This window comes from Chiroxiphia lanceolata, chromosome 17 (genome assembly GCF_009829145.1).
Source record: "Chiroxiphia lanceolata isolate bChiLan1 chromosome 17, bChiLan1.pri, whole genome shotgun sequence".
Lineage (NCBI taxonomy): Eukaryota > Metazoa > Chordata > Aves > Passeriformes > Pipridae > Chiroxiphia > Chiroxiphia lanceolata.
Window position 1 is genome coordinate 8,272,282 of NC_045653.1, and position 16,678 is coordinate 8,288,959.

Here is a 16,678-nt window from a genome sequence, read left to right on the forward strand (position 1 = left end):
GACTGGGATAGCGATTAAAAAGTATCCCTGGCTTCTACAGGTCAGAACTCCAAAGAAACACGACCCACGTCACCGGGAACAGCAAAGCAGCCCCGAGTTGCGCAGGACGAGGAGAAGTGACCTTGCGTTTAAAATAAAAACCCGTGAAACCAGATACTCTCTTTAAACAAATTCCCAAACGGAGCTACTCAGTCGAGGTGGAATACCTCGTTTTCCCGGGGTTTCCGCGCGACACCTCCTTTGCCACGAGCCCCCCGCCAGCCCCCGCGCGGCCCCGCCGGCTCCGCACAAGGTCCCGCCGGGCTGCACGGGGTCCCGGCGGGGCGGACACGGGCAGTGCGACCCCCGCGCGTCCTGTCGCGGGGAACCGGGGCTTTCTGACCCTCCCCAAGATACCCTCCTCCTCCTCCTCTTCCTCTTTCTCCAGCCGCGAGTGGAGGCGGCAGCGGACCCTGAGCCCCGCGGTGCCGGAGGGTCGCGCCGCGAAGCGCCCCGAGGGTCGGGCCGGGGAGGGCTCGGGGGGTCCCGGGGGGCTCCCCCCGCACGCCGAGGGCGGGGCGGCCCCTCCCCACGCCCCCCCCCCGGCCGAGGGGCGGGCGGGGCGGACCCCGCGCACCTGCGGAGCCCCCGCCTTTGTGCAGTGCAGGTGCGGCGCCCACCCCCCCGCCGTGACGTCACACGGCCGCTCGCGGGGCACCATGGGAGAATCCCAATGTTTTCCAACGGATGCGCTCAGCGGCGCGGCTGCTTGAGGCGACTCCGGGAGCGACGCTCGGGGGAGGGGGCGTCCCGGGAAGGGGCGTCCCGGGAGGGGGCGGCGGCGGCGGCGGCGGGGGGCCGGGCCGGCGGCCCGCGCCCCTGCTCTTCCCCACCCCGGCTGGCAGCATGGCCCACCCCCGTGAGGAGCCCGGAGCTGCCTCCTGAGCTCCCCGTGCCGGCGGAGCGCCCGCCGCAGCCCTGCCGACGGCGCCGGGGAAGATGCTGCCGCGGCTGGTCCTGCCCGGCTGACGCCCCTTCGCCGCCGCCGCACCCCCGTCCCCATTGTCCCCCGGCCGCCTCCGGCTCCATGAGCGCCTCCTCCTCCCCCCTCCTCTGAGCTTCCCGCCCTCCACCTCATGGCTGCATCGGAAGAAGGGACCGGCTGCTTTCTCCCGCGAGGCAGGTCGCAGAGTGACCCCAGCATCCTCACCGACCCCGGGGAGCGCACAGGTAACGGCCCCGGCGGCGCTCGGGGGGGCGGGCGGGGGAGCGCCGGGATCATCCGCCAATTTGTAGCGCGCCGGGCAGGGATTGGGAACATATTTTCTGCGGTAAGTGCTGAAATGATGCAGCCGCTTAGCTCCAAACGGGATTAGAGCGGAGCGCGTCCCGCGGCGATCGCAGTGTCCGCTCGCCGAGTGAGCGCGGGGGGCGCGGCCGGAGCCGGGTCCCGGCCGGGGGTCTCCGGGAACGCTCGAGCCCCCGCAGGGATGATTTATTACTTCGGGGGGGGGTGGGGGAAATGAGGGCTAATAAAGCAGGCTGTTTGCATGGGATCGCCATGGAGACAAGGGAAGCAGAGTCATAATTAAACGCTTTCTGCCCACAAGAAGGTAATTTTCACTTCATAGGGAGAAGCGTAATCTTCTTATGGAGACACAGAGGGTGGTGCTGAGGGGACCCAGCCCAATCGTTAGGATATAAATAGAATATTGTGATGAGATTTTTTTCTTCTTTAACAATGGCTAATGGTGTTTTCAGTTTAACTTCACTTTGAGGAGTTATTCTAAATGTCTGTTGGTGGTGACTCAGTAATTTCAGATTGTCAGAATCTAAGCAATGATGAGACCTTTAGGAAAAAAAACCCCAACAAACAGCCACATCACTTTGATGAGATGTGATTGCACGGGAAGGCACAACAACAAGCTGGAAGCAAAGGGTAAGAGCCAGTTTGCTCTCAGTTTCTCAGAATAGATGACGGTCACACAAGACCTCCAGGCTTCTTTATGAGAAAAGGAGTAACCAAAGCAGCATAAAGACAATGAACGTTGATCATCACTGCCCACTACACTGAATTCTAAGCCTGGAGTCTTGGGGTTTGGGTCAGGCACTATGAGCCTGCAAGAGACAGTCCCTGAATGCAATTTCGGGTTGAACTTTATTCCGACCTTTCTCGGGTTACTGAGTAAATAAAATATTCCAGGCTCTATTCACACACCTGCTCTATTGCTTCCTCCCGAGCCTATGAGGTTATTAATATTTGTATCTATTTTACGTTCTTCTATTTATTTGTCTTATCAAGCAATTCTGAGCACCTTGCTCTGGAGTGAAAGACAAATTAAATTAAGGCAAACAGTAGATGATTTATCTCTGATTACCAACTGTTCCAATACCACAAGTGAAGGGAACAAAGGACTCTTCTTACATGAACTGCTCGACTCACTCCCAAAGGGGCAATCTTGACTGAAAGAGGAATGTATGTTTCTGCCATTTGATTTCTGGAAGCAGAAGTGACTAATGAAAGGCAGGCATATGCAATCTCAGCTTTAATTCCTCTATATTATTTTCTGCTAATTAATTATTTTGGCCTTCGTGAAAGGCAACAAAGAAACTACACAACATGTCCGACAAATAGACAAAGATATAAACATTATTATGCTTTTTGTTAGGAGAAAGAACTATCAAGACTAAGTAGCATTTTCCCCCCCCAATACAGACTTCATGAGATAAGCCAGTGTCCCATTGCAGAAGCCAAACTAAAATACAAGAAAGGATGTCTTTTATAGTATTGTGTTATACAGACAATATGTGGAGAGAAACAAAGGGTGATAAATACATATGATTTTTGTCCAGGTAGGTATAAATAGTCAGTAGCAGAATTAGAATGTTTGGTGAGCTTTTCATGTTATAAATTTGTTTGTCAAATAGTATTGAACATCTGTATGACTCAAAATGATAATAAAAAGTGAACATAAATTACTTAATTTAAATAAAATTTACAGTGTTGTGAGTAATCATTATGAGCAATTTCATAACATGGAATAAAATTCATACTACTGTAAGAATTATGTATGCTAGATGACATAATTGTAATTTTTACTTATTTTATTAGCCTGGAAAATAATGTTTTCATTATCATTATAATACCAACGTAACCATCCGTGGACTCCAAGTCCAAAGACAGACTTAGGAGTGTGAAATGATATGGACAAAGTTTGTGTTTACATCCCAACCCTGCTGGCAGACAAACCATGTAGAGAAGTAGCTGTGAACATGTAGGATTCTTTCTTAATTTAAAAACTAAATTCATTTTTATCAACATTTAAGCCATGCATTTAAATCGTACAGACAAATAAACCGATACCAAAATATGGATCATTGCAACAACCATTCCTACTTTTACGTGGCATTTGAACGATGCCAAATTCCTGCTGGAGATGCACTCTTGTTTTGCAACGTTTTTTTGAGTGCATGATGTGGTCAAGGATTATTCTGCACCAATTCATTTGACTGTGTCTACTGAGGAAAGTACGTGGAGGTAGAAAATGTGGTAATAAATGGTGCCTAGGGTTCCTACTGGTGGTGTGGAGAGAACTGGAAATAGTATAAGAAAGATAAGAAGGAATAAAAGTTTCTTTGTTTTAATTGGAGCAGTTATTTTCTCCTTTTAAGATAAAATCATGCATTTCAGCCTGGGATTTAAGTGAACTATTTTATGGCCACTGAGCAGTATTTTATGAGAATTAGTAGAGTACAACAAAGACTGGACTTCGTGTTTGAGTCTGTTTAAGCTCACTGTCACACTGAGTGCAAGCCTTGAAAAAGGAATATGTCCTCAGTTTGAGAAGCACACATCGAAATACTCATGTCTTGCTTAGCTACAGGCTGTCTCTAGACCAATCTGTTGTTAAAAAAGAGAATTTCATCTTTCTTATTCAGAGAATCATGGAATAGTTTGGGTTGGAAGAAACCTTGCAGATCGTCTTGTTCCCCCCTGCCCATGGCAGGCCCACCTTCCACTAGACCAGCTTGATTTAAGCCCCATCCAACCTGGCCTCAAACACTTCCAGGGATGTCAAGAATTTCCTTATATATATCTTAAATCTCATATGTCTTTCCCCTCCCCCATCTTTCCAGATAAGGATCAAGAGAGAAAGGAGAGTCTGAAGAGAACAGATTTCAGTATCGCCATCTAATTGAGAGGCAGTTGCACAAAGCCAAAATATTGCTCTCATTACATCCTTCCAGCAGTCACAGGCCATAGGAAAGATTGACAATCTCATTTGATTTGTAGTCATAAAAGAGAGGGCTGCACAGACTGGAGAAGAACACCATGTCAAAACTCTGTATTACTTGAGGAGATACAGACAACCATGACAACGTGTGAAAACGTCAACCCCTCCCCTCCTTAATTTGGGGGTAATCCATTTGGATTTGTCTAAGTGTACATTGGTGCCATCATGTTTTGCTCTCTGTGATGTTACTTCTCCCTCCTGGCACCATGCAAGCAATGAATGCTGCTTCAGGATGGGCATTTCTGAGTTCTCCAGCAGACCTTGCCAGTGGTCTGCTGTGAGTTCCTTCTCCTCCAGCGCAGGATCTGTACCAAGGCAAGGAGCTGTTGTTATGAAATTAGCAGTGTTAGATGTTGTTAACAGCTCTGTCATCATCATTTCTTATTGTTCTCCTTGGAGAAGGCTGATGGAGGGGACTCCTCAGCCTCTGCACTATTTGCTGTGATGTGCTTCAAGTTCAGATAACTTAAAGCTATTTCAGAATAGTTGTTCTAGTGATGTACAACTATGTCTGTGCCAGACACTAATTCCCCTTTTATTTCTATTGATACCATGTGTGATCAGCAGCACTGTGCTCTGAATTAACTCAAGAAGAGAACAACTGCATAAGACTTAAAGCTCCTTCCTCACTGTTTCTAGTTATCATAATTCAAAAGTTCTGTAGCAGGAAACATTCTTGTAAGTATTCTTCTAGCATGCTAAGAAGAGAATTGAAGTGTTTTGTTCCTTTTACATCATTTCTCTCTGGGCTGAAGGCTGACCTGACCCCAGCAGAGCCTCACAGGCAGTGTAAAGACTCAGCCCTCTAAGTAATGCCCATGGAAAATCCTGAGTCAATAAACAGCAGGTATAGGAATACTCTTTACTACAGCTTTTTCTTTCTTCTGTTTTAAAGCTGTAACCTGCCCTGGATGGACTGTGCCACTCCATATGCCTATCATTGTTTTCTCTTAACTTTTTGGAGTTGACTGACGCTGCTAAAGATTTTGATTGACTCTTGTTACTGACATATTTGTTCCTTCAACAAGTTTGCTCAGTTTGAGTCTTGTGCAGTGTTAGGGGGCTTGGGAGCAACTGGGAAGCTGTGCTTTCCCCCCTTAACCATCAGGGTACTGGAAAACTCAGAGATGTTGGAAGCTACTGGCAGGGAAGGTTTGGAAACTCAAAAGCTTATTAAAAGTGAAGTATAGGAGGTTTGGGCTGCAGATGCTTGTAGGGAGCAAAGGGAAGGCAAAGAGGAAGAGGGGTACAACTGGAGTGCAGATAGATCGGTGCCAGCTTCCTGAATCTGATCAAGTCCTTTTTGCTGCAAATCTGTTCCTTCCAGGCCCATAATTCAGAAAATCTTTTAAATGTGTGTGTTGAACTTCAAATATGTGCTTAAGACAAGGGAATTGATAGCAGAGGGACAGAGAAAGATGCTGTTGGTGCCCTGCCTGTCAGCTGGCTGGTGCTCTCATCCTTTTGCAGTCATTTGGATCACTGCAGCTTAATCAGGGACTTAAAGGCTTATCTGTGATGTCTTTAGTTGTTGCATAAATTTTCAAAGTTGATCCCAACACTTGAACCAGGCCACCTATAAAAAGTTGTTAGGGTTTTTTTTTCCCACCAGAAAGATTTGGTTTCCATTTCATTTTCCTGTATCAACAAGTCTGTTCTGTTAACAGAGTTTGTTTTGCCTGCATCATATTTCTTCTGAAACAAGAAGGGTACCCAGGTCTTCTACATCCTTTCCCCTATAAAGAAAATTAAATAAGCTAGCCAGTGCTTTTGCTCCAGTTTATAACTGAACCTTGTGTTTAATGTATATGAAACTTTGTGATGTTCTCTCACCCAAAGTCAGAATGTTCCTGTTCAAATTCAACCCAAAGGTTCCCTGTAGAAACTTAGGAATACTCAGGAATACTCGGTAGAGACAAGAAACATGCAGGATATTAGTTAATAACCCATTTCCTTTTACATTGAAATCAAAATTTAAGTCCTGTAAGGCTTCCCAAGACATTTGTTATTTGTGTGAATGTAGAGTTTTTTATAATATAGCACCTGAAAAATCATCATCTTATTACCAAGTAGTACAATGAGAGTTACATTTTAGGAAATGGTCCACTGTGCTCTTGAGAAGGTCTCATCCTTTCTCATCAAATTCCCAGCCCCTTGCTGGTCTGATCTAATTGGACCCCAAGTAATGCAGAGAAAGTTCACTGGAAGCACAGAACTCCCTTTTTTCCTCTGTCCTGCAGTGGAGAATCTCCTGTTACCCCAGCACCCCCCTCCCAGCTCCATCCCTCATCTCATACACTTGGCAGCTCTTCTCCAGCATTTTCCAGGAGGGGAGAGAGGAATCTCTCAACTCCTGGAGAGGAGAATGGGCACAGTGTACTCGGACAACCTACATAGGTGGCACTTGGGAGATGTGGATTATGTTACTCCAAATGCATAATTTTGGTCCTGCCCACCCTTGGATTGGTGACAGTGCTGGGGTATCATTACACTGTGCACACTTCACACAAACTGCTTTATGCTGCTTGCCTGAGCGTTTCACTTGCTGAAACTCTCCTTAGTTTATTTTTTGGGATTCAAGAAAGAGCTTGAGGAAGTTATATTTTAATGCTACTTTGCAGAAATTAAATGAGGTCAGTTAATAAGTATGCTACTCATGTTGAGGCTTGGTTTTAGGCTTTTCCAAGGTTTGACTGTTCCCAGTGTTTGGAGATTTGTATTTAGACAAATCTTAGAGTTGTGTAAAGGAAATACAGACCTTTAATTGGGAAAAAAGAGTTTTACAGTTGTCTTTTCTCCTAAATCCCAAGTTGGCAGGTAGTTTGAATATTGATGAAAAGACACTTAAACCATTAAAACCCCTTTATCCAAGAAGTGGAAATACTGATTATGCATCATCGTAACCTAGACTGGATTTATGGCAGTGAGGTCAGCATATCAGAAATGCCTTGTGTTGTTTTATGTTTATCTTTGTCTCTTTAATACAGGCTTTATTTCAAAACAAAAGTAACCCCCAAATTTGACTGCATACCTTAAGTACAAATTACTCAGACTTAATTTACACACATAAGAACTTGTGCACACAAGTTGTTGCTTCTCTGTGCAAATAAGATAAACTCATGTGTGCCAAATAATAAAAAAACTCCACCCTTTAGCAATGAATGAAGATGGTTTAAGATTATTCATTCAATTAATGTTTGCACTACACTTTGAAAATGGAATTAGTTACATAATGCTGGGAGTGGTATTTGTCTGGAAATGTAACTGTATATTTTAGTGAACAGTTAAATAACAGTGTTAATCTTTCACAGTCTTTAGTTTGGGAACTCTGTTTCAAGACTGCCCAATTCGTGCTGTAATGAACAGGCTCCACCATTTCTTTATTTATAACATGGTGGGTTTTTAACCAAATTTGTGGCTTTTTGTTTTTAAAACTTAATACGTAGAATTAATTACTCTGGCTTCTCTAAGCAGTCAGATCTATAAATACCAAGGGTAAGTAAAGCTAAATGTGATACCTTAATTTAGCTGCAAAATGGAGGTGGACTTCATATATAATACAATGGATTCTTTGTGCCCATTAAATCCCATACTTTTGTTTGAAATTCAAGTTGATTTATGGTCTAACATATACACAATTTATACATGCCCTAGAGAGAACATCATATACCTACTTGATGCAGGTCAATAGCTCCACGCTTGAGTCTGCATAAATAGTTCAGTAAGATGAGCTGAATCAAAGGGGATCTTATCCTGCTTTCTGTAGTGCACTAATTGTGTAATCACATGTGGGTCAGGAATGTGGACCTGTGGTTAGAACTGAAGAAAGGCACGAAGCACTTCATGACTGTTCATATAATCAAGAAGCAGCTCATGTGTTAACTTTCTTAATCTAATTTTTTTTTTTTGAACATCCTCAGATTGTTCTGCTGCTGCATAACCAGCAACTGGACATAGATCACTGCATCACATCAAACCAGTGAAGCCTTCAACGTTTTCTGAGGGCTGCTCCGTCCCTCAGGCCATGCACTCTTCCCTCTACCTTGCCCATATTGATCTGTTTGGAACGGCTGTCACATCTCATTCAGCTGCTCACAGAAATCTGCATCTTATCTCTCAACCAGCCTGCACCAAACTTAGGTTTTTATCCTTACAAGAACATGAGAAATGCTCTGCTGGGTCAGGGCTGTGGTCTAGTCTAGGACTGTTCTTGACAGGGCAGGAGGAGATGCTATTTAGGGAGCGGGTACTTGCCCAGCCTGGAAGCTGAGCCAGGCTGGAAGCAAATGAAAGGTGGATGAATAAACACGTGTGAACTCCAAATGGAATGGTCAGGGTGAGTCTTCTGTGTCTGCCTTCAAGTAACACACACAAGTGGTGACGCTTTGGGCAAGTTTGCTCAGCATCTAGAACCAGTCCTGCCCTCTTAGGGGAGCTCAGACAAAACATGAGTAGAAATCAGTCTCCAAGAGAGTTTCTTGGCTCCTGGGAGTACTTTTTAATTGTTTCATCATGAATGAGATGAATCTGTGTGGAATATTTAACTAGAGCAAACATGATAGTGTATGCAACACTGACTTAATTGGGTTTCTCTGAAGTTTATGCTTTGCAGATGGGAGTTGGTAATTTTGTAAGCTCTGCATTTATGATAAAAGAAAAAATGTAATTTATTTTTTTTTTTTTTTAAATTCTGGGAGCTATGTAGACTGGGAGCAGCTTTCTGGGATTGCAGGGGTTTCAAGGAGAAAAGCATCCTATTTTCAGATACAACAGTTCAGCTTAACTTCAGCTTAAATGTTTCCTTCCCTGACAGTTGACTTTGCTCTATGTTCCAATGCCTAGAAGCAGAGAATAAGTACTCATATTAGACTCCTAACTATGCAGAGAAAGCTCTAGAAAACAGAAAATGGAGCCTGGTCTTTCGCTCATACAAATTCTCTACTCGTGCACTATAAGTTTTAAAAGCCTCATTTCTTGTTTAACTCAAGAAAATGAACCAAAATATACAAAAAAATGTATATCCTGACTAAACCCGTGATTCTCCTCAATCACAGGAGCAAATATCAGCCATGGCCTGAGGCTGGTTGCCTTGGACCCTCCCAGCAGTGGTTAACTTAACAGATGACACGATCAGAGCCGCATTTTCTTAAGGCAAACACAGGGAATGTGAACAACAGCTGTCAAGATGGATAGCAGAGGGATCTCGTAGTGTTGTGGTGTACATTTTCTGCTGTAATTCAAGCAGAAGAATAAACTGAAAGGAAGCCAAGTAACATGTAAAAGTACAAAGAAATGTCCTTCAGAAATCCAGAATATTGTGTGTGAATGAAAATGTTTTAAGAAGGGGCCCTAACTTGTAACAGAAATTTATCCTGTATCTCTCCTCTTTAGTCCAAGGAAGTGTCATTGAAGACAACACAAGTTGATCTGGAAAACTGGCATTCCTCCCACCTCACTGAGCTGGTGCCTCCCTACATTCTCTTGTCTCGTGAGACAATAGAACTTGTTGCTACTTCTTTTTACTTTTCTGTCTGTTTTCTCTACGGTTTTTTCACTTCCCTATCATCTAGTCTGAGTCCATTCTATTAGCTTGCACTTTTCTCCTGCCTTGGCAAATGCAGGAGCTCCCTGCTCCAGAGGCCTTTGTCCCAAATGATTCTTCTGGAAGTAGGATGGGTGTTGCTACTGTAACAACAGAGAAGCCCACAAAGCCTGCCTTCCTGCAGTAACAGCATTTCAGTGCTCAATGAGATCTGAAACTGTTAAAAATCTCATTTATCAGATTTATGAGACTTATGACTTGAGATTGGCTCCTCTCTTGTCTAATGAAGTGTCAGACTGACTGAACTCTCTTCCCTTGAGGGCACTCACAGCGTCTCTCCTGAGGGGATGCTTTGGTGTATAAGCAAACCTCACCTCACACTGAGGCTTTTCCTACAGGTGAGACTTATGAGGGTCACTAGTGTCATTTTTCATGAACTAAATCCTTTGTTGGAAGTTGCCAATAAGCTCCAGAGTTATTGTGGGTGACATGAGATGAAAAGTGGTTAAATAAACCTTGTTTCTGAAAGAAGCTGAGAGCAAAAACCAGAAGAAGCCGTTTTCAGTAATTTGCTGTTCCATTTATATTTTTCTCACTCTTGTTCTCCTCACACAACTTCTAGGATGTGTTTAGGCTTTATTCCAATACATCAAAGGTCTCTAGTTCTACCAACCTCTTCTAAAAAAGCTGCATTGTGACCTGAAGCATTACTCATCTATCTTATTTGGGAGAGGAAATTTTATATAATCAGCTAGTTTGTGTCCTGCACCTGCAGAAAATCTATTCTGCTCCCCATCCTGGGATTTAATATTTGTCTATTCATCTATTTTTTTCAGGATTTTAAACATATTTTGCGGTAACTTATTAAAAAGTCAACAAGAAAAACCTCAACCAGGCCCCCAACCACCCCAATCCAAACAAAACCCATGCTGCCAAGAGCTTTGCATTTTGAGAGCATGGTTTGTTTGGCTGCTTTAATGAAGGAATTATAAAAGAGATAAACTGCTGAATATGTTTTTAGTGGCTTAGACATCATAAAATATCAACAGAGAAATACACCCAAACTTTCTGAATAGGTATGTGTGGAATGAAGGTTTCACTCTGTCCAAAAGAGCAGATTTCTCAGAAGGAGGATACACCTTTATAGGTATTTTTAAATTTATTTTCTCATCCTATTAAAAGAAATGAAAGTCTACTTCTGGTGGGTTTAATTAATTAGTTTTTAATTCAAATTCCCATTCTCCCTCAAGAAATCCCCCTGCAATTTGCCAGGAGAGCATTGAAAGAATCTTTTTTAGATCTCGGTAGCTGAAGTAAAATTGTCTGAGAACAAAAACTACTTTTGAACAGATTAATCTAAATGTACATATCCAAGAAGAAAAAAAGTGGCAGTAGATACCCTGATTCTTCAGAACTAACTTTCATTTTAAGTAGTTCTTGAAGAAAGAGAACTTCGGGTATTACATCATGTTTTTTCAGAAATACTGATTTTTAAGCAGAAGAAAACTTTTTACATGAATAATCTGATTTTTAGCCGGATAGTGTCTGTTAAAACGAAATCATGCAGACTTAGAAATATCTTTTCTGACAGAAAGAGATGAAACTAAGCCTATCAGAGCCAATGGGAATCCTGCAGTTTAGAGATTTTTGTCGTTGTTATAGATCATAATATTCTCATAATACAACAGAGATTACAGAAATATGGCATAGTCTTATTTTGTCTGACATTGTAAAGAAAGAAAGACTTAAAGGATTAGTCTTGGTAACTTAGCAGTTCCTTTGCAACGTATTGTGATATAATAGGAAATAATGCAGCACATTTCCTGAACATGAAATAAAGCCTCTGGTCAGAATCTCGTTAATGCCAGAAGTGATTTAAACCCAGGGAACAGGCCCAGTTCTCTGTCCCAGAAATGACAACACAAGATGTGACATCTCGTACTCTAATGCTCCATAAGAGCATATCATGCATATGATTAAGATATGATTCAACACGACTAATTCCTCAAGATTCACTTCTCTTCATTGTTAGAAACCCAAGGACAGCACAAGGAAGCAGGATTAGGTTTGAGATGGAAGCTGCTACTTTGACAAGGAATGAAACTACTTTTCCAATGTGTGTTGAGAGGGATGGGCTAAGGAGGCAAAGTTAAGTGTTTTTTCCCTCAAGTAGGCTGAGCACCTCATTTACACATTCATTGGACACAAAGCCTCACTCGCTGTGCTAACAAATCACATAATGAGGCATTTGCACACCCACACACATTTCTACACGTGCTGTTGCTCATCTTGCACCTGCAGTGGTGGTGAATAGATGTGTAATTGCATCTATGAGTTGTTGAAAGAGGCTACAGGCAAGGTCTGTGTAGCTGGAGTAAGTGGCTGCCTTTTTGCTTCACATTGCTGTGGTCGGCAGCTTTTTGGGAGCTCTTTTAGCACAGAAATCCTGCTCTGCCATTATCCAGCTCTCAAAAATTTTTCCAAGGAGCCTCTAACGACTCTACAGGTGTTGGTACTGAGCCATGAAAATGTTGGGTAACTGCTCCACGGGCTCATGTCTCCTGCAGAGTCAGAGCTGACGACACTGGGACACTGATAAGCTACAGAGCCAGAGTTCAGGCATGCTCGGGTCTTGCAGCTAAAGGAAGTTTTGTAGAAGAGGTCAAAAACTGGTACTAGGAGATTCCCCTGAGAATAACAAATATTACATGCTGAAATCTGCAAAATTTGCCACGTATTTGCTGCTGATGGCAGTGCTGTATTTCCTGCCTTAAAGCTTCCAGGTCAAATATTACAGTCCCTCGATGTCAGAAATCAATAATCCCATCTCAGAGGGGCCACTAAACATCCAAGTCATGTTCCAAACTTTAAATTCATGAGTGTTCCTGTGAAATTTTTAATTATACCTTCTAAAGCCCAATTTTTTGTTCCCTCATTTCCTGTGTAACATAGATCTGTGCAAAACCAGAAGCATTGATAACTTGGATGTTTTGTAACCTCCAGATAAAGCATTGAGATTCCTTTGTAGGCATTTTACCATTGCAACAAGCAGGACTGACCCAGTGCTCCTGCTCTCATCTTGTCATTAGCAGAGCTTTCAGGAGGTAGGACTTCAAAGCAACTCTTCCAAAATAGTATGTCTGGAGTGGTTTTAAGCAGCTGGTTTATCTCCTTGTTGTTCTGCCCAAAACACACTCTGCCTTCTGAGATGCAAAGAAAACTCCATCTATCTCACTGCCATCTAAGTGTGCTTGAGGTGACAGCCTTGTTATTTAGGGTTATTTCTCATGACAGATGGGTTATTTACAGCAATTGTATCCCAAGGATGTACATAGCGGTATTTTCATAAATTGTGGGCAGCTTTGGGAGCATCATGTGGATTTCTTTAGTCTTATCCATTTATCTGCAAATCAGTGAATTCAAAGTGGCTCCAAAATCCATGATGTTTGAATAGTAATTATATATTTTTTAGAGTTTTGTCTGGAATTTAACAGTTCTAACTATGCATTTTTAATGGGCATTTCACATCTGTATTGGTAGCACTGACCATCACTTTGTTTGAGGTTAATGGGAACTCCCTGTTGCACATGTAAACCAGTGCATCACTGTAAAACTCTTTGCACAATTTAAGTGTCTGGACATGAAACTGTGATTCCCTTTCAGGTCTTGTGCTATCATATAATCCATATCCATTGAAAATTGATTTGACGTCCATAATCACTGTTTAATTATAGTATCTCCTAAGAAGGCTGTTTTACAGAAGTGAAGATAATGGTGTAGAACAACTATATGGTTTTCTCTAATAAGCAAGTTATTCTGATTACCCTGTCCTAATAGCATAATTGCATTCTGGATGTTCTCTCCCCAGCAGTAACTCTGGTAATTAAAGTCTACATGTGCTCCAGGTCCTGGGAGAGCAAGGGGGTGGGGTTTGGGACTTTGCTGTTGTTGATGTTGTTGCTTTAATCTAAATTTTAAAAGCATTTGGCTGGATTTTTCTGCACTGCAGCTCTGGGCAAGCTCTAGGGCAATCTATGGGATAAGAGAGAGTCGCCATCAGGTTTTATTAATTTTTCATTTTTCCCCATTGTTGCTGGGAAAAATAATAATTGCAGCCTTTGTTGGCGGAGGGAGATGGGAAAACGAGAGGTAAGGAGGGGTTGGCAGCTATCAGTGTTTACCTTTATATTTGGTGTGTTTTCCTGTCAACTTATTAAGTGAAAAGCACAACCCAGCCTGGATTTCTGACATTTTCTTCCTTCATGGCTCTTGTCACTATAAATCTGTCATCCCTGCAGTCACATCCTCAAAGTAGCTCGGAGTGAGCCTCTGTGAGGGCAACCTAGAGCACCAATTTCGCCCCTAATATCCATATAGAAGAGGTTGCTCAAACTTCAGCTATATTTAGGACTGAATTTCAGCTGATCAAGTACTACTGCAAGAGCTGTTCCTCTCAATTTAGAAGAGCCAAGAATGAAGCCATTTGGTCATCATAAGAGATGAGAACAAAGGTTTTAGATTCAAGAGGATTTAACTGTGGAACAATCTTGTAGAAGTGCTTGGACAAATCTAGTCTGATAGTCCTTAAGAAATACTACATAACCATCCTCATTTTCCAGTTTTTCCCACCAAAAATTACTTTAACAGTTGTAATATTCTAGTCCTCCTCTCCCTGAAAAATACTCCAGAAAACCCAGCCCCAACCCAAGTTTGGTCTCCCAAAAAAGAGAAAAGCCAGGCAATTATGTATGTAAGTAACTAAGTTATTACTAATGGGTTTATGCAGAAAGTGTTTAAACACTCAGATCACAGGCAGCATAAAAAACCAGCCCTAGAACACCCCAGGTTTGACAAGGCCCAGTAACCCCTCCTGATGATGTGACTGAGTCCTGATGGAAAGGACTGGAAGGACAAGTTCAGTGCTATTGCATGGGGAATTCTTGTTCCATAAACAACCACCTCAGTTCTTCTGGGAATACTGCAGTCACTTCAGGAAATAATACAGCTTGCAATCTGTTAGTTCATGAAATGCACTTTGTTTACTCTACAATAAGAGATTAATGAAATGGTCTGGGGTTTGAAACAGGATTTTTCAGCTCTCATAATTTTGCAGCTGATTTAACCGTTCACCTGGAATTGTGATGCAGAGCAAGTAATTGCACGTTAATGGCAATTACAGTAACTAACTGGCATAATGAAGTGCTTTGCATAGGCACTCATGGGATTTTTGTGCATACAAATCATTTGTATATCTTGTACAAATTTTCTTCATTGTATGTAAAGGAACTCCCTTATATGTTGTTGCCTATTTCATTTTGCACAGCATTTTATACTAAACAGTCAAAGAATTCAAGCCCACAGTTCCCACTGATATCTATGTTATGACTGACTAATTGCTGAGCCAGATTGGATGAATAATGCCTTTTTTTTTTTTTTCATCAAAGGCTGATTCTTTTGTCTAGTTGTCTGGTAGATCAAGGGCTGTCTCATTTACTAGAAATACACAAATTTTAACTGAACTTTGAGAAAATCCCTTTATATGTCTTTGGGGCCTTTCTTGAGAATGTACCTTTCTTGAGAATGAACTTACTGGAGCTGATAGCACAGAGGCCAGAATTTGCCAGAGTGCTTTTCTTCCTTTGGTTTTGTTTCATTAGTTCAGTGTTCCTTTTTTGTTTTTATTTTTGGAAGACTGAATAAGTCATGCTACTATATGTCATTAAGCTTATCCACTTTCCCTTACTCCTGGTTTCTCCACACCTAAGTTGTGCCAGTTCCTTTCCAGAGTGAGCCAAGCAGAGTCCCCCACGAGCCTGCAGCTGCTGTGACTGTTTCTTTGGTAGAGTGAGGGTTTTTCTCTGTACATCTTCACTTTTGGACAATTCTGATGAGATCAGCCTTGAGGAATGTGCAGAACCCATTTCACCGTGAAATGGGAAAAAAGAAATGGGAAGGAATCCCCTAAATTCAGAGAAGCAGCTTGCACAGGAGGACATTCCAGAAGGCTTTAGCTGCATCAGTGTATGGTTTGGCAGTTCTGTAATGCACCCCAGACTTCTTTCAGGGAGCACAATGACTCACTGCAGAGGAGACAGAGCTAATGATGGTTGAAGAGTCCTAATGATGCGTTTTGTGTACAAACAACGTACAAATCCATTATATTCTGCTTTCATTTTATTAATTAGTTATTCATTACCCAATGCACTGTCAATTAAGCCGCTTTAAAGCAATTCATAGCATCCTCCTGTTCCTTTTATCTGTAATAAATATGTCAGTCTCTGATTAAATGCCTGAATGGTCAGAACACGTTTAGGGGATATGACATTGTCTACCTCTTCCCAGTATGACCCAAGGCTCTGATGACATAATTAAAGCATGCTCCAGTGGACAGACCAGCTACCCACAGTGTGCAGCCTCAGTGGGCTCGTCCAAAGTCATGAGGGTTATGATTCCACCTCAAATCAGTCTCCAGGAGTGTCTCAATGTACACCCTCCAGGACATCTCAGTGTGCTGATGTCTCAGAACTCCCCGAGTCAGCCTGTGCTGGGATGAAGCACGTGGTAAACCCCAATAAAAAAATCTGTGTTTATGAAAATCACAAAATCTCGTTTCACAGCGTTTGAAAATAGATAAAGCATTTAAATTCTCACAAACAAGGTACCAAATGGTCACGTTAGTCTGGGAACACACTCAAGTGGTTCAATCTATTCTAATTTGGGTAATTTCTCCTAAAAATTATAGTGGTCTCTCCCATTTAACAAAATTAGGCAACATCTGTGCAAAGCAAGGTTTGAATAGGCAAGCATATGTTTTGCACACATTGAAATAAACTTAATTAAGAGTTGCACTCAGTCATAGAGT

General features: G+C 42.4%; 1 protein-coding gene across 1 annotated transcript in view; it reads left to right on the plus strand.

Annotated features, from left to right (window-relative positions):
• The first annotated feature begins 1,022 nt into the window (after positions 1-1,022).
• Positions 1,023-16,678, plus strand: part of PHACTR3 (phosphatase and actin regulator 3) — a 99,823-nt gene continuing 84,167 nt past the window's right edge. Inside the window, exon 1 of the mRNA XM_032704775.1 lies at positions 1,023-1,209. Coding sequence (XP_032560666.1) covers positions 1,116-1,209 — 94 coding nt within the window. The 5' untranslated portion in view covers positions 1,023-1,115. The remainder of the gene's footprint in view (positions 1,210-16,678) is intronic.